The sequence below is a fragment of the Bos javanicus genome, chromosome 16 (genome assembly GCF_032452875.1).
Source record: "Bos javanicus breed banteng chromosome 16, ARS-OSU_banteng_1.0, whole genome shotgun sequence".
NCBI lineage: Eukaryota > Metazoa > Chordata > Mammalia > Artiodactyla > Bovidae > Bos > Bos javanicus.
Genome location: NC_083883.1, coordinates 73108467 through 73127218, shown reverse-complemented (window position 1 = coordinate 73127218; position 18752 = coordinate 73108467). Strand labels below are relative to the sequence as shown.

General features: G+C 43.0%; 1 protein-coding gene and 1 non-coding gene across 3 annotated transcripts in view; both read right to left on the bottom strand.

Moving 5' to 3' along the window:
• Positions 1–18752, bottom strand: part of KCNH1 (potassium voltage-gated channel subfamily H member 1) — a 448093-nt gene that overhangs the window by 253980 nt on the left and 175361 nt on the right. For both annotated transcript variants that reach the window (XM_061383594.1, XM_061383597.1), the window contains exon 7: positions 3540–3969. In XM_061383594.1, coding sequence (XP_061239578.1) covers positions 3540–3969 — 430 coding nt within the window. The remainder of the gene's footprint in view (positions 1–3539; positions 3970–18752) is intronic.
• On the bottom strand, positions 5937–6008 carry TRNAR-GCG (transfer RNA arginine (anticodon GCG)). Its single transcript has one exon. It is a non-coding gene; the product is annotated as a tRNA-Arg (tRNA).

The window sequence follows — 18752 nt, the reverse complement described above, 5'->3', positions numbered from 1 at the left end:
TCTTCCACGTTGTCCATTTTATTGGCATATAATTGTTGATAGTAGTCTCTTATGATCCTTTGTATTTCTGTGTTGTCTGTTGTGATCTCTCCATTTTCGTTTCTAATTTTGTTGATTTGATTTTTCTCCCTTTGTTTCTTGATGAGTCTGGCTAATGGTTTGTCAATTTTATTTATCCTTTCAAAGAACCAGCTTTTGGTTTTGTTGATTTTTGCTATGGTCTCTTTTGTTTCTTTTGCATTTATTTCTGCTCTAATTTTTAAGATTTCTTTCCTTCTACTAACCCTGGGGTTCTTCATTTCTTCCTTTTCTCGTTGCTTTAGGTGTAGAGTTAGGTTATTTATTTGACTTTTTTCTTGTTTCTTGAGGTGTGCCTGTATTGCTATGAACTTTCCCCTTAGGACTGCTTTTACCGTGTCCCACAGGTTTTGGGTTGTTGTGTTTTCATTTTCATTCGTTTCTATGCAAATTTTTATTTCTTTTTTGATTTCTTCTGTGATTTGTTGGTTATTCAGCAGTGTGTTGTTCAGCCTCCATATGTTGGATTTTTTAATAGTTTTTCTCCTGTAATTGAGATCTAATCTTACTGCACTGTGGTCAGAAAAAATGCTTGGGATGATTTCTATTTTTTTTGAATTTACCAAGGCTAGCTTTATGGCCCAGGATGTGATCTATCCTGGAGAAGGTTCCATGTGCGCTTGAGAAAAAGGTGAAATTCATTGTTTTGGGATGAAATGTCCTATAGATATCAATTAGGTCTAACTGGTCTATTGTATCGTTTAAAGTTTGTGTTTCCTTGTTAATTTTCTGTTTAGTTGATCTATCCATAGGTGTAAGTGGGGTATTAAAGTCTCCCACTATTATTGTGTTATTGTTAATTTCTCCTTTCATACTTGTTAGCATTTGTCTTATGTACTCTGGTGCTCCCGTGTTGGGTGCATATATATTTATAATTGTTATATCTTCTTCTTGGATTGATCCTTTGATCATTATGTAGTGACCTTCTTTGTCTCTTTTCACAGCCTTTGTTTTAAAGTCTATTTTATCTGATATGAGTATTGCTACTCCTGCTTTCTTTTGGTCCCTATTTGCAGGATATAAAATCAACACACAGAAATCCCTTGCATTCCTATACACTAATAATGAGAAAACAGAGAGAGAAATTAAGGAAACAATTCCATTCACCATTGCAATGGAAAGAATAAAATACTTAGGAATATATCTACCTAAAGAAACTAAAGACCTATATATAGAAAACTATAAAACACTGGTCAAAGAAATCAAAGAGGACACTAATAGATGGAGAAATATACCATGTTCATGGATTGGAAGAATCAATATAGTGAAAATGAGTATACTACCCAAAGTAATTTATAGATTCAACGCAATCCCTATCAAGCTACCAACAGTATTCTTCACAGAGCTAGAACAAATAATTTCACAATTTGTATGGAAAAACAAAAAACCTCGAATAGCCAAAGCGATCTTGAGAAAGAAGAATGGAACTGGAGGAATCAACCTACCTGACTTCAGGCTCTACTACAAAGCCACAGTTATCAAGACAGTATGGTACTGGCACAAAGACAGAAATATTGATCAATGGAATAAAATAGAAAGCCCAGAGATAAATTCACGCACATATGGACACCTTATCTTCGACAAAGGAGGCAAGAATATACAATGGATTAAAGACAATCTCTTTAACAAGTGGTGCTGGGAAATCTGGTCAACCACTTGTAAAAGAATGAAACTAGACCACTTTCTAACACCATACACAAAAATAAACTCAAAATGGATTAAAGATCTAAATGTAAGACCAGAAACTATAAAACTCCTAGAGGAGAACATAGGCAAAACACTCTCTGACATACATCACAGCAGGATCCTCTATGACCCACCTCCCAGAATATTGGAAATAAAAGCAAAAATAAACAAATGGGACCTAATTAACCTTAAAAGCTTCTGCACATCAAAGGAAACTATTAGCAAGGTGAAAAGACAGCCTTCAGAATGGGAGAAAATAATTGCAAATGAAGCAACTGACAAACAACTAATCTCAAAAATATACAAGCAACTCCTACAGCTCAACTCCAGAAAAATAAATGACCCAATCAAAAAATGGGCCAAAGATCTAAATAGACATTTCTCCAAAGAAGACATACAGATGGCTAACAAACACATGAAAAGATGCTCAACACCACTCATTATCAGAGAAATGCAAATCAATACCACTATGAGGTACCATTTCACACCAGTCAGAATGGCTGCGATCCAAAAGTCTACAAATAATAAATGCTGGAGAGGGTGTGGAGAAAAGGGAACCCTCTTACACTGTTGGTGGGAATGCAAACTAGTACAGCCACTATGGAGAACAGTGTGGAGATTCCTTAAAAAACTGGAAATAGAACTGCCTTATGATCCAGCAATCCCACTGCTGGGCATACACACTGAGGAAACCAGAAGGGAAAGAGACACGTGTACCCCAATGTTCATCGCAGCACTGTTCATAATAGCCAGGACATGGAAGCAACCTAGATGTCCATCAGCAGATGAATGGATAAGAAAGCTGTGGTACATATACACAATGGAGTATTACTCAGCCATTAAAAAGAATACATTTGAATCAGTTCTAATGAGGTGGATGAAACTGGAGCCTATTATACAGAGCGAAGTAAGCCAGAAGGAAAAACATAAATACAGTATACTAACGCATATATATGGAATTTAGAAAGATGGTAACAATAACCTGGTGTACGAGATAGCAAAAGAGACACTGATGTATAGAACAGTCTTATGGACTCCGTGGGAGAAGGAGAGGGTGGGAAGATTTGGGAGAGTGACATTGAAACATGTAGAATATCATGTAAGAAACAAGTTGCCAGTCCAGGTTCGATGCGCGATACTGGATGCTTGGGGCTGGTGCACTGGGACGACCCAGAGGGATGGTATGGGGAGGGAGGAGGGAGGAGGGTTCAGGATGGGGAACACGTGTATGCCTGTGGCGGATTCATTTTGATATTTGGCAAAACTAATACAATTATGTAAAGTTTAAAAATAAAATAAAATTTAAAAGAAAAAAAAAAGAGATCCTCATCAGAAAAAAAATAAATAAATAAGTTGCCATGGAAAAACTTCCACAATTCACTGTCCTATGAACAAGAAGTATACCAAAATGTATAGCATGATCTCATTTTAACTATTAAAATGTGTTATCTGTGTGTTCAGATATGGACAGACAAAAATCTCTAAGGGAAACACCAAACGTTAACAGCAATTTTAAGAAACAGAATTATGTATGGTTAGTCATTAGTTTCTACTTTGTGCTCTTTTGTTATTTTCTGAATTTCTGTGCAGTAAATATATACTGTTTAAATTAATAGGAAAACTCTAAAGCTAGTCTTTAAAAACAAAAACCCTCCCTTATTTTAAGCTGTAACACCCCAATCCTATGACACTGTAGCCACTGCCCTACTTCCGGCTAACCGAAAGGATGGACAAACTTAATGCCCCACCCCTTGCCCAGTCACTGTGATACTTACAGCCAATCATCATGATGGCCACGGCAAAGATCTTCTCAATGTCTGTGGATGGGGCGATGTTCCCAAAGCCCACGCTGGTGAGGCTGGTCATGGTGAAATACAACGAGGAGATGTAGACGGAATTCTTGCTGGGACCCCCTTCCCACTTCCCTGAGCCAGACCCGTTAAACTGGTAAGGGGTGCCAATGTCCATGGCCAGCTGGTAGAGCCAGCTGTTGTTGCGGATGGTCTTGGTGTCCTCGTCGAAGATCTCATAGTCCCCGATGCTGTACCAAATGCAGGCCATCCAGTGAGCGGCCAGCCCGAACACACACACCAGCAGGACCAGCACAGCAGCTCCATACTCGATGTAGTGGTCCAGCTTCCGGGCCACGCGTCCCAGGCGGAGCAGCCGGACAACTTTCAGAGAGCTGAACAGGCTGCTGATGCCCTGGGAGGAAAGGGGCACAGGGTCAGGGCCGAGAACAGAGAGAGCACCAACTCCATCCCGCCACCTCCCAAGAGGCTCCCTTCAGCACGCGTATCCCATGAGACGCTAGAGTATGCAACCCTTAAAACATTGCTTCAAAATAAGTCATGACATAGAGAAATGCCCATATATACTTTTATGCTTAGATACAATAAGAATTTTATTCCAACATATACAGAAGGGAGATTTCCATTAGCTTTTCCCTACATCCTTTAAAAAGCAAATAAAAAGCTAAAATAAAAATAAGACAAATAAAAGTTGAATTTCATTCTCATTATATTGTATATATGTATACAAATACAAATATGAGCATTTTTCCATACTATTCATTTTAAAACAATGTTAAGGGTTGTGTAATATTTCATATTAAGTAATATGAAATATTTTTAGAGTTGCATATTTATTTCATATTGAAAAATGGTCAGGAAACACACATGGAAAGACATAGAAAACAGGGATAACTGCTACACTGTCAAATTATAGAATTACAGGCAATTTTTATTATATTTCGTATATATTTTTGTTACATTTGCATATATTTACTTCTGCAATTAAAAATTGTTACCTTTACTATTACAAAAATACATATTTAAAGAACAAATAATTTTTTAAGGTAAAAATAAAGGAACAACTGAAAAGAATAAAGAACTGAGATTCTGTTTTCCCAGGAAAGTTACAAACTCTTGGAAGGTTACAACACTTCAGTCAGGTCAGGGATACAGCCAGACAAAATGTACTTAATCTCAATCAATCAAGGAATCTCAAAACCAGAAGGAGCCTTCTGATTTCACCTGCTTTAAGTCTCCTCCTTCAAATCCCACCAGGACAGGGTATTCTCCAGACAGTTCTCTAGGGAACAGCACTGTGGTAGGGCAGGAACACCAGTGTAGAAATCTTTAAAATGGGGTCTACCCCTCAGGTGGGTCACTAACTTGCTGTGTCAATTTGGACCATGCAGTTACCTCTCAGTGCACCAGTCTAGACGATGCGGGAGGTGGACGGGAAGAGCTCTACAACTCCTGCATAGGCCAGCTTACTCTTCCTTATCTCCTAAGGGAGCTGAAATATATCACGGAAGCTATACCATTCAAATCTCAAACTCACATTCCAAAACGATTCCAAGGTGCACGGAAAGGAGATTTCCATTAAAATCTCCCAAATTCTATTAAAAAGCAAATAAACATCATAAAGACATTTCTTTGAATGAAGACTTTGGTCTCCCTTACACAGCAAAAACCTAACAGCAGAATGACGCCCTTCGCCAGGCAGAGTGAAGGACTTGCCACTCCTCTAAGCTCTGGACAGGTTCCAGCTCACTGTTTCCTCTTTGGTCCTCCATACCATTAATGACAACACTCAAGGGTCAGGTTATGTCACAGACAGAAGGAAAAAATGTAGAAGTTTCCTGGTGAGTCTGTGTCACCTCCTCCTGGACACACAGCTAATCACATTTCCCAGCCTCTTTCTATCTGGGTAGGTCTCTGGAACCAGGTCCAGCCAATGGAATTCGAGGTGGACGAAATGTCACTTCCAAGCCAAGGAGATAAATGTAAGAATACGTTCTCTACAAGTTCTCTCTTCCCCAGGGCATGCCTTCTTTGAGGTCAGGTACTCAACATTCAAAAATCTAAGATATCTGGTATCTGGTCCTATCACTTCATGACAAACAGGTAAAAAGTGGAAACAGTGACAGATTTTATTTTCTTGGGCTCTAAAATTGCTGTGGATGGTGACTGCAGCCATGAAATTAAAAGATGCTTGCTCCTTGGAAGAAAAGCTATAATAAACCTAGAAAGTGAAAGTGAAGTCGCTCAGTCGTGTCTGACTGTTTGCGACTCCATGGACTGTAGCCTACCAGGCTCCTCCATCCATTGAATTCTCCAGGCAAGAATACTGGAATGGGTTGCCATTTCCTTCTCCAGGGGCTCTTCCCGACCCAGGGATTGAACCTGGGTCTCCTGCATCGCAGGCAGACGCTTTAACCTCTGAGCCACCAGGGAAGCCCATGATAAACCTAGACAGTGTATTAAAAAGCAGTGACATCACTCTGCTGACAAATGTCTATCTAGTCAAAGCTATGGTTTTTCCAGTGGTCATGTACGAATGTGAGAGTTGGATCATTAAGTAGACTGAGTGTCAAAGAATTGATGCTTTCAAATTGTGGTGCTGGAGAAGAGTCTTGAGAGTCCCCTGGACTGCAAGGAGACCAAAGAAGTCAATCCTAAAGGAAATCAACCCTGAATATTCTTTGGAAGGACTGATGCTGAAGTTCCAATACTTCAGCTACCTGATGCAAGGAGCCAATTCATTGGAAAAGACCCTAATGCTGGGAAAGATTGAGGGCTGGAGGAGAAGGGGGTGAGAGAGGATGAGATGGCTGGATGGCATCACAGACACAGTGGACATGAGTCTGAGCAAACTCCAGGAGATAGTGAAGGACAGGGAAACCTGCTGCAGTTCATGGGGTCGCAAAGAGCTGGACACAACTTAGCAACTGAACAAAAACTGAAGATGGTAGACATACAGCATGGAGGGGGCCTGCGTCCCTTGGAGGTTATGTGGAATATAGCATCCCCCAAATCAGCTTGAATCCTATTGTGATGTCAATGAAAAAAGGAACCTCTTATATAAGCCACTGAAACTCTGGGGGTATTTGTGACAGCAGCTATCATTAGCCTTCTCTGGCAAAAGAACACACAAACCATATGGAGCATAGCCTTGGCAATAAAAACCAAACAGGTTACCACACAAATTATTTCACTGAAGTATGGGTGGAAAAAAAGTGAAACTGAAAGTTTTAGTCGCTTGGTTGTATCCAACTCTATAATACCATGGACTGTAGCCTGACCAGGCTCCTCTGTCCATAGGAGAGGAGGAGTGGGTAGTCATTCCCTTCTCCAGGGAATCTTCCCGACCTAGGGATTATTCTTTACCACTAGCACCACCTGGGAAGCCCTTAAAAAAAAAAAAAAAAGAAAGTTTTGTAACCATGAAATTCCCAACAGAAATAATCATTTCTGGCCCAGCATACACCTGCCAATACATAATAATGTATCTTACTAGGCAAAAGGGACTACAGAGCCAGGCGGTTCATCCAAACTGCTGACTTTGACAGCTTAGCTTTGCCATGTCCAGTATTCATCCCCTGGATCCCCTTTCCCTCCATGTGCTTTTCTCAAAAATCTTCCATGAAAAATGGTTGAGAAAACCCTCATATTAAGGTGCAATAGACTGATGATGGTACATGGATATCCTCTCCCCGTAGGGTATTTGCATTTTAACAGAGGGAAACCAGCTTCCAATCGTGGAATTAAAAGTACCCACAGCCTGGATGAAGGAGATATTTTGGGAGGCAAAGAAGCCTTTTTGATGACTCAGAAATCAAACACATGTAAGCAGCCACCTACTCGCCACCTCCTCCTAAGGAGGTTCCTGAAATCATCTTTCAAAGCAGCTCTACTCTGAAGCAGAACTCATTACCCTGGGCAAAATTGCCTTGTCATTTTTCCCTTACATTAAACTCAAAGCAACATTTATGGGGAACTGACTCTGTACTCCTTGTGCTAATGCTACAGGGAAGAGAGGAAAATGGTGCTTTGTCTTCTTGCTCACTATTGGGTCTACAGTGGCTGGCATGTGGAGGATGCTCGAGAGAAAGAAAGGGAAGAGGAAGCAAAAACCTGATTACTAATGAGAGGCAAAATACAGTTAGTGAAGAGATATTTCTACTTAATAGTCCCAGAACTTGGAGCTGAGCAGCAGCACAGAAGTCGTCTCAGCACCTCTGAGTCCAGCAGTGTCCTCTAGAGCTCCCTTAGGAATGGTCCTTCAGCCTGTCCTTGAACCCTCCTCTGAACCACTGCCTCTTGAAGATCTAATTCTGTGGCAGGCATTCATGGAGATGAACTACCAGGCTCCCACCACTTTTCATACTTTCTGTGTGCTCCACCTGCACTTCCTCCTTCCGCTCCACTCCATCCCTCCCCAGTGGCCACCACGTCACATGCAAGCCCTACCCACAGGCCACGCTATCCTCTGGCCGTACGCTCCAGGCAGCACGAGCATCCCACACATTGGACACACGCTTGCATCTCTGAACCTGCTCAGATAGGTCCCTCAGCCCAGAAGGCCCAGTTTCCCAATTTCTGCCAGCTGGTACACTAGTTACCCTTCAGGTCTGCCACGATCCCCACCCTACAGCCTTCTCAGAGCCCCTGGAAGTCACAACCAGCCAGTCACCCTTCGGTGTGTTCACAGTATTCTGTATCCATCACTTTGCATTAAAGTTTCCTACAGCCAGTTCCCTTCCCCAGCTACGTTGGGAACTACATCTTCCTGAAGATAGAGGCCACTTGTTACTCATTTTCGAAACTTCTTACATTGGGTTCAATAATGTTCCTCCCTAAATTCAAGTCTTTCCCAGAATCCTCAGAATGTAACCTTACGTGGAAATAGGGCTACCCTTGCAGGTACAGTTAGCTAAAATGAGGTCATATTGGAAAATGGCAAACCCTGAATCCAGTATGACTAGTGTCCTCATCAGACACAGAGAGACACACGTGACTACGAATGCAGAGATTGGAGTGATAGGTCTTCAAGCCAAGGGATGTCAAGGATGACTGGCAACACCAGAAATGAAGAGAAGGGCATGAAAGAGATTCTTTTCTAGAGCCTCAAAAAGAGCATGGCTCTGCTGACACCTTGATTTTAGATTTCTAGCCTTCAGAACTGAGAGAGAATGAATTTCTGCTGTATTGAGTCACCCAGTTCTTGGTAATTTGTCACAGCAGCCCTAGAAAACTAATGTATCTATACAAGCTTTAAAGCCAGCACCTTCTCAGAGAGGGTCTCAAATATTGTCTAAACTGAATTGAAGAGTTTGGCTTATGAGAGAATTTCTTATTTTCAGGAGCCTCTGGAACTATATAAAGCAAGCCTTTCCTCATTGTGTTATCTGTGTGCGCACGGATGCCCAGTTACCCAGTTTTGCATTAGTTCCCTACTGCCCTAACAGCTGGAACTGTAGCTGTTTAAAAGCATTTCAAGCTACTAATTTGTTCTTTTTTCTTATTTGCCCAAAGCTTAGTGGGTTAGCTAGAGAGAATATTCCAAACTTAAAAACAAAAAACATTAGTATGCGAAAAACACGACAGCACCATTTGGGAGCGAGTCACACCTCCCCAGGGACTTCTCCCCCCGCGCCCCGCCTGCCCCAGGGACTCACATTCCAAATAGTTCCAGAGAGTTCATCAAAATTTTAAGGTTGTGAAGACCCAAGAATTTCAGGTTGAATCCACATGGCCAAAGGCCACTGAGAAAGAACCTAGGCTGGTAAGCCTCATCACTGAAGGCCAACACATGTGACTGGACGGAAGGCTTATGAAATCTCAGGAACCTCAGCTGTAGTGATTTTGGTGCAACTCAGATTGAAGCAGACATTTGGCAATTATCAGGTTCACTTGTGCATGAGCAAGCTTTGCCTATTTGCCAGGACTAAAGAAACCATTCTGCTAATTCCAGCTCCACTTTGCTTCCTCAGCTAGCCAAATTCACCAGTTTTTGGTTCTTTCATCTTTTTTTTTTCTCTGTCATACACACAAAAAGTAACACTCTCACAGACTGATGACATTGTGTTACTAAAAAGAACAACTCTGTCTCACATTCTTGAAAAGTTTCCCCAGGCTTCCAAGTCTATGTGGTGAGCAAATTCCAGAGCAAATTCTGCAGTTACACTTTTTTTTTTTTAAATTGTTTTCAACCCCACATTACCCATCATTACTCTTGTCCCGCACCTTCCTCCAGCTAAAGGTCTCATTCACATGCTTCCTCTGAGTCATCCGGGAACCTGTCATCATGCGTAGAAAATTCCCAGCCTCAGCATCTTCATGGACTGTTCCCACCACCTTCCTCCTTTAGTTGAAACTGGCTCTTACAAGCACCTTCCTTTTTCCCATCCTGGAGTTTGGAGTAGGGAGTTTCAAACTCCACATTTCATCTTCCAAATAAGAGTTGTTTGACACTCAAAAAAATAGAAAAAGAAGCCCCCCTTCTTTAAGATTCATGTACCAAAAAACAAACAAAAAAAAACACTTAATAAAGATGCCCTGAAACTACCACACCTCCATAAAAAAAAAAATGCATGCCCTTCAGCAATACCATTACCGTTATCTGATTACTGATAGGTAACATCTATCGAATGCTTACAAATATGCCAGAACTTGGGCTTAGTCTTTCATTTACTCTCCCATTTATCAAAGTCTCAGTCGCTCCTTTTCATTACCTGGTCACAGCCCACCTCCTGCTATCAGCAAGGGAAACTTAATGTTCAAGGGGGGAAAAATCATTCAACAGTCCAGCCTCTCTATTCCAGTGACTCTCACTTCCTCTCCATATCCCGCGCCTGGTTATCTCTGGGAACTGCTTTATCCCTGAAAGCTTACACACCAGCATTCGACACAAGGACTACATATATTTCCATTCCTCCCATCCTTTCCTTTATCCCATCCAGCCTGCTCTTAGGCTTTTCTTTGATATCTCTATCCCCATCTTCTTTTCCCCCAACCATCAACTCTCCAGATTTTACTTCCTTTCCCATTTCACTAGACCCTGTGACATCATTTCATGTACCCCCTCCCACAACCCTCACCATCTCTCTCTCCCCTTGCCTTCCTATCACACTTGCCCTACGAAATGCAGCACCATATAGATTCAACAGCAGACACTGGGCTACTATCTCCATTCTCAGCTGGGACCTGTCCTTTTCCTCTTCCTCTAACAACACTCTCGTTCCCATCAACAGCTATTTCAAATCTTCACTACCCTTTTCACGATCCCACCTAACCTGTGCCTTCTTATTCTCAGCCAACATCACTTCCCCATTTACAGACAGAGCAGGGGTCGTAAGTATCAATTCTCATCCACATTCCACCTTCACAAACATGAGCATATGCAGTAGCACCATCCTTCCACACTGAATCAAAAGTCACTCCTCACCTATTCAGGAACCCCACCGCATCAACTACTTATTCTTCTCTTTATTCCCTTTCTTCATCTTCAAAACTCCCTTTCATAGACTCATTTCTGTTAAAAAAAAAATCATACTAGTGTTTCAAGTGCTATACACTTCTCCACTCTTTCTCTCCTGAAACCATAATCAACACACAATGGCTCAGATTCCTCATTTCCTAGTAATTTCTCAACCCACTGTACTCAAAAGTCCACTCACTCTACCCAGAAACTGTCTCAACAGTCACCAATCACCTTCTAATTGTCATACCTTCAGTGTTTGTCACCTGTAATGGGCATGTGACATTCTTCATGGCCACACAGGGTCCACACTGTCTTCCTATGTTTAGGGAATCACGACCTTACAAAGTAGACCTAGAAGCTAACAACACCATAAACCTTCCTTCTGCAGCTTCTTCTGCAGCTAATTTGTGAGCACATGACCGAGAACCTGCCCATCAGAGACACCCATCCCAGTCACTGGATGGCATCCCATGGAGGAACTGTGCAGGGCCCCTTTTGCAAGAGTGTGGCAGCATCACCCAGGTCCCAGAGGCAGCAGAAACAGTTCTGGAATTGATACCCATGGTCCACTGATGGCCAGGTCAACACTGCATGTTTTGAACCCACATCCAATAGCAACAGCAGCGATACTCTCACAGAACCAGCTCTGCCACAAAGCCACCAAGTGTCCTCCTAGTTGTCCCCAAACTCTGAGTACACAACATCCTTGAACCCTCACTCCTACCACTATATGAGATGGACTCCCCTCTCTCGGTTCTCTCAATACCTCTCTTTCTAATGATTAACAGAGGCACTGCTCTTGGTCTTCTTCTCTTCCCAATATACTCCTTTCTCTGGGTCCATCAGTGTAGCTTTAACCACTATTTATATACTGCTGCTGCTGCTAAGTCGCTCCAGTCGTGTCCGACTCTGCGTGACCCCATGAACAGCAGCACCAGGCTTCCCCATCCCTGGGATTCTCCAGGCAAGAATAACATGCTGTAAATCCATCTTTCCAAACCAGACATTTCTCCTGACCCTAAGATCCTCTATGGGCATGTCACTGGGATATCCCACAGCTTCCTCAGCCTGCCACGTCTAACCCTCAGCCCAGCTCCTATTTCCCAACTTGGAGAATGTGCCTAACGTACAGTCTCCCAAGTGAAAAACTAAACATCATCATCTTTGCTGCCTATGCAAACTTTTCTTAACTGGAACATTCTCTTTAGAAGGGTAATGTTAAGGTGTATCAGTATTCCAAGCATAATTTACTGCCACTTGGATAATAGAAAAATATTTTCTTGTCTATTCATATAGCATCAATAAGATACTGGAATGAACATAAGTACTAGAATATACATAAGATATTAGAAACATGGATGATCCCAAGAAGGGAGATTCTTCATTGTAATATCCTTTTGAATGCTATTCCATATGAATTTTTGTTTACCATAAATTTTTAAAGATTAAATAAAAATTAAAATTTAAAATATGACCCAACACTGCTTAGACCCATTCAATGGCTTTCACTGCCTTTTGAATAAAATTCCATTAGTTTAGCAAACAAAGGCCTTCGTAAAAATGTCATCTCGGACAGCTTCATCACTGACTGCTTCCCTCCCAGGCACCCTCTGCTTTCATCATATCAGATTATTTGTGGTTCCACAATCACTCTATCCCCTCACATCTTCACATATGCCGTTCCTTCTGCCTCAAGCACTGTTCTCCTGCTTGTCTGCCTGGCAGATCCCTACCCATCCTTGAGGACACTTCTCAACACCCATGTGGCAGGATGAGTCACATATTACTAAAATTCTGACTTATCAAGTGTAAAAGTAGTTTATCTTTTAAAATAATTAGAGTTCAAATCTATCCCAATAACATCATTGTCATCTGAATTCCAATTTTCTTTCTTGACCTGTGGGAAAAAGAATATAGACATGGCAACAACCTAGAAACTATGGATCTGAAGTCAACACAGGAGCCTAATCCACTCATTATGTACATTTTCTGTGTCTACTGGTGAATTTTCTGTGTCCACTTGACTGGGACACAGGGTGCCCCGATATTTGGTTAAACATTATTCTGGGTGTGTCTGTGAGGGTGTTTCTGGAGTGAGATTAACATTTGAATCAACAGATTGAGTAGAGCAGATCACCCTCCCTAGTGTGGGTAGGCCTCACCCAGTCCACTGAAGGCCTGAATTGAACAGAACGTTGGATAAGGGCGAATTCGTGCTGACTGCTTTCAAGCTGCGACACCAGTCTTCCACACTCAGACTGGAACGTAACCACTGCCTCTCCTGGGTCTCCATCTTGCTGAGGGTGGATGTAGGGCTTCTCAGCCTCCATAATTACCATAATGCTAACTATATAGATAATATTTATTTATAACATATATAAACCCTACTGATTCTGCTTCTCTGTAGGACCTTGACCCATACAGGGTCTTAACAGGAGAAAGGTTGAGAACTGCCAATCTAAGACATAACACAAATCCATCTCTCCCCTGATGCCTTTCCTAACACCCATAGGCAGAGCTCAACATGCCCTGCACTAGACTCCCATGACTGTTCCTTGATTCACTCTTCCAATAAATACTTACTGAGCATCTACCATAAAGCAAACGTGGTTTCAAACACTGAAAATAGATCACAGATGGACCAGACCAACATCTTTACCCCTGTGGAACTGAGATAATAAGCAAAAAGAAATAGTACGTTATATGACAGTAAGATGAAAAGCAGGAAGTAACTTACTTACTTACTTAAGCAGGAAGTAACTAAGGAGTGCAAGGAAGTGAGGGTGGCAGAGTGTTAAATAGGACCGTGGAGAAAACTTCACTGAAATCTTGGCCTTTAAGTAATGATCAGTGGAGGCGAGAATGTGAGCCACCAGGGCATCTAAGAGAAGCGCGCTCCAGACAGGCATCTGTTCAGTTCAGTTCAGTCACTCAGTCGTGTCCGACTCTTTGCGACCCTATGAATCGCAGCACGCCAGGCCTCCCTGTCCATCACCAACTCCCAGAGTTCACTCAGACTCATGTCCATCGAGTCGGTGATGCCATCCAGCCATCTCAACCTCTGTCATCCCCTTCTCCTCCTGCCCCCAATCCCTCCCAGAGGGTCACCAAGTACCAAATATCCCTGGTATGAAGGTCACATGGTCTTTATATTAGGCTGTCAGGCCCTTGGGATCAAGAAGCACACCTTCCATGGAAGTAATAGTTATTTTAATAAAAATAGCAATTTTATTGAGTACTTACTAAATGCCAGACACAATAAAGACTTTACAAGCATTATCACACTTAATCCTCATCATTTTGAGAGGTAGGTATATTATACACCCAGTTTACAGATGAAGAAACTGATAGAATCATTTGTCTAGAACGACACAGAAAGTAGCAGAGCTATAATCTGCACCCTGATCAACCAACTCCTAAGATTATGCTTTTATCCCTCTGCTTTACAGACTCCACCTTTAATTTCCCATTTTTAGAGTTCTGGTTCCTCACAGATGGTCGATAAATGTTTATCAGATGGAAACTCACAATGAGACTTACTTGAAGGAGGAGGCCTAGCAGTCTGTTTTAAGGATTTACTACTTTATTAACAGAGCTTGGTTTGTCTGTTGTCTTTAAAACAGAGATGACTTCAAGAATAAATGTTTCAAGATAGTCCCACCACTCTGCAGATTCATTTCAACTGCATAATGGAATCAACTGGTTTCCCAGATCTCATCGGAAGCTACTCCCTGAAGCTTAAATGTAATTTGCTTCCCTTTCATTGCTTCAACATTTTACTTTCATCTCAATTGACTCAGCAGACACTTCCTGAAAACCTAGTATAGAAAGACACAGCCCAGAATGACCAGTGATACAAAACCAGAGAACACACCATCACCTGCCCTCACGTTGTCCACAATCAGACCACAGAGAAAAGCAGCCTGCATGACCGCAGTGCAGCAAACATAAGCTAGCTGCCCCTATGAAGACTGAGTAAGCACAAGTCTGGTGGCCACACATAAAAGGACTTTTTTCCTAGTTCACTTAACAGCTGTGTTGACCATACTCAGGGGAAGGCTGTGGTTACCAAGTGTAGGGGAGCTTTTAGCCCGAAATGGGAGAGCTTGAAACCTTTCATTGGTTTAATCCAAGAATGCACCCAAAAGACACAGCTGCAGTCTCCTTAGAAAACAAAGGAAGTATAAAAATTCCACTTAAAACTATCCACTTTCCTTTTGTTTACAATTCAAACTCTAAAATAAACTGTGTATTTAATTGTGATATTATACCATCAGGCTCTTTTCCTCTCTAGAGGCTTTGAAAATTGAACTCTATCACTGGCCAAATAAAATCCAAAGGATATAGTGTACAGAATTTGGTTTTATCAAGCCATGTCTCTTTCTCAGAATAGTAATCTCAGGTTTTCCTCTACCAGGAAAGTGAAATGAACCCAAGTAGCCCAGATAGCCTAGACTGTACCTTCTGTCCTATGAAGCAGGCAAAAAGAATCATGTGTCTGCAACTCTGACACTGATGCAGAACTAGCCAAGCCTTCAATCTGCTTTAGGCTGATTTAAACTATCAGAGAGTTTAAGTCAAATCAATGGTGCAGGTGAAAATCCCAGTGGCTTACAGAAGGCTCATGTCTGTAGGAGTTTTCAGCACTGGGGCCTGAATAGGACACCAGTTCACTTATCACTGCCTGGCCAGAGCTCTTAACGCGAAACAGGGCCGATACTGTGAAAGCATCACCTTAACTAGAAACACGTGAGGGCTCGGTTGGGGCCTCCTGACCACGGGTAACAACACTCTAATTCACGCAGAGGAGAGGTGCAGACAATTTCCTGAGGAGTCTAATTCGGCTTAAAAGACACCCTCCCTCCCCAAACATGACCCATGTCGTTTTCATCCTCACTCCAAACCAAGCTTCAGATAAGAAGGTGGAAGCCCCCAGAAGCTATGAAGTAGCCCCCAACTGCGTAGCCTCATTGTCAAGCACTGGGAATGTGGGTACAGCCTGGAGAGACCTGCACCAGGGTGGCGAGGATAGAAGACTCATGCGGCTGGTCTGGAGGTGGGCAAGGCTCCCCAGGTTTGGGGAGCTGGCAGAGCAAACTGCAGGCCAGCAGCCCACACGCCCGGGCCGAATCTGTGAGAACTGGGGCAGAAGTCTTCCCAGCGCTCAGGATCGAGCTCACCTGCCCTGGGCAGCAAAAGCCCCAGGGTCAGAGCATCCTCTGAGGAGCTACATGAGCTGCTGGGCGCACTGCTGGAGGACCACAAGGGGAACTCAGAGCAGGGTCCCTGGGGTGGGCCACGAGGCGGGCTTAGCCTCAGGACACTTCTCAGTGTGACTAATACACGGACACAGAGAAAGGGACGGGGGAAACAGACTCTAGGGAAGATAGTGTGGCCCTAACTTCAGGGATTCCTAGGTTGAAAGTAAGAATTCCCTTTTGGCTAGAAGGAGGGTCCGTGTTTCCCTTTCAATATTGTTCATGGTTTTAACTCTATCACAAATAGATTGAAAACCCTCAAGGGCTATTCCACCTTGCAGCCTCAGTAGTGAGTGGTGACAGGATCATTCTAGACTTTTCCATCCTGGGAAGCAACTGCCGTACACAGAGCTTCCCTCAACTACCTTCTGGCCCTCTGAGAGGAAGTCTCCGTAGGAATAATGTAAGGAAAAGTTATGGCTCCTTTAAGAGGCTTCTGGTAAATTCAGGGTTCCAAACTTTCTGGAAGCAGGTGGAGGTAAGTAATCAGCATTCTGTGTGGTTACACTAATCAGTAACTACAACTTTGGGGAATAACAGGCCATAGAGAAAAGAAATTGTCTTCTCATTACAGGAAAATAAAACTACGTAGAGGAGTCCCATGAACACCCAGAGACACATGTAAGACTCGGGCTTGGACCCACGTCCTGCTTCTGGCACACTCCTACTAAATATGACCCTGGTGGTCTACCCAACCTCGCTGAGCTTCATTTATTCACCTGTAAAGCATAGGAAATGCATTTGGCACCCCACTCCAGTACTCTTGCCTGGAAAATCCCATGGATGGAGGAGCCTGGTAGGCTGCAGTCCATGGGGTCACTAGGAGTCGGACACAACTGAGCGACTTCCCTTTCACTTTTCACTTTCATGCATTGGAGAAGGAAATGGCAACCCACTCCAGTGTTCTTGCCTGGAGAATCCCAGGGACAGGGGAGCCTGGTGGGCTGCCGTCTCTGGGGTCGCACAGAGTCGGACATGACTGAAGCGACACAGCAGCAGCAATGCTCACAGAAAGTTTTAGTTGTTGGGACTTCCCTGGCGGTTCAGGGGTTAAAAACCCACCTGCCAATGTAGGGGAACCCATAGTATGATCCCTGGCCCCAAAACTAAGATCCTACATGTTGCAACACAGCTAACCCCGCGTGCCACAACTACAGAGCCCACACCCCACAACAAGAGACACCACTGCAATGAAGCCCACACACCACAACTAACGGGTAGCCCCTGCTCGCCAAACTAGAGAAAGCCCACGCGCAGCAATGAAGACCCAACGCAGCCAAAAACAACAACAATTAGTTGTTGTTACTCAAGAAATGGTCACCTTGCTCTCCTTCAGCTGTAAAAATTCAGCCAAAAAAATACAAGAACCACAAAGGGGAGAAACTATTTGCCCTGGGCGAAAAGGAAAGGATATGGAAATGTCAGAAAGAAGTCACCACTAGATGGGAATTAATAAAGAGGGAAAGCAATACTCCCTCTCTGAAAAGTTGCAAACAAGCAGTCAAGTATATTAAACAGTCGAGGGTATAAGATTAAGGAAAGAGGCAGGGGGTCCCAGCCTTGTGCTTCTGGACTTGCAGAGCTACAGGGGTAAGTGAAAGTCAGCCTCACCTGATATTGGGCTGCAACCCACAGGCCGGCAAGCCTTGTAACTGCCCAGCGTCAAGACCAAAGAAGAAGCCCAGAGGCCACAACAGAGACATCAGTGGATTATTGGACAAGGGGCTCTTACACAGCTGAAGCAAAAGGTCCTGGAGGGACACCCCACCACACACAGCAGGCAGTCTGCAGAACATGGTGGCACCTTAGGCTACCATTTACAGGGGGAAGTGACGTCAGGCTGGCTCATCAGTTACCAGGGAAACCATCTGGGGCTCGTCCCTCACAGCCCCTCCAGTTAATAACCATCACAAGGGCAAATGTTTCCCTTTAATAAACTAGCAGGTGGAGCTGTTTGGGCCTAAGGATGAGAACAATCACTAGCTGGGCCAGGGGCAAGCACGTTTGTGTGAGTAGGATACAGGTGAAGCGGGGACTGGTCAGGCAGGGGCTGTAAAAACAGCAAGAGAACAGCCATGTTGAGGTGCCTGGCCACACACCTGATAAGAATATGAAAGCCCAGGGATATCTGGAAAACTAATAGAATTGTCATTTACACCTAGGTATTTGTATTCTAAATGCTCTTTACAGATCTGGTACTGTGACTACAATGATTAGAAATCATTAAAATAACAAATATGCCACTTAGAAGTTTATTTTAATGAAAAAGTAGTGTATAGACCCCAACCTGCCAACCCCATCCTGCTAAGTCATAGCAAATAATAACCACAATAATTTATGAAGCATTTGCAGTATGCCAAGCAGTTCTAATTCTTAGTCTTACATGTATTAACTCACTTGACTCCTGTAACGATCCTATAGGATAAACAGTATAATTTTCCCTGTTACATATAAAGG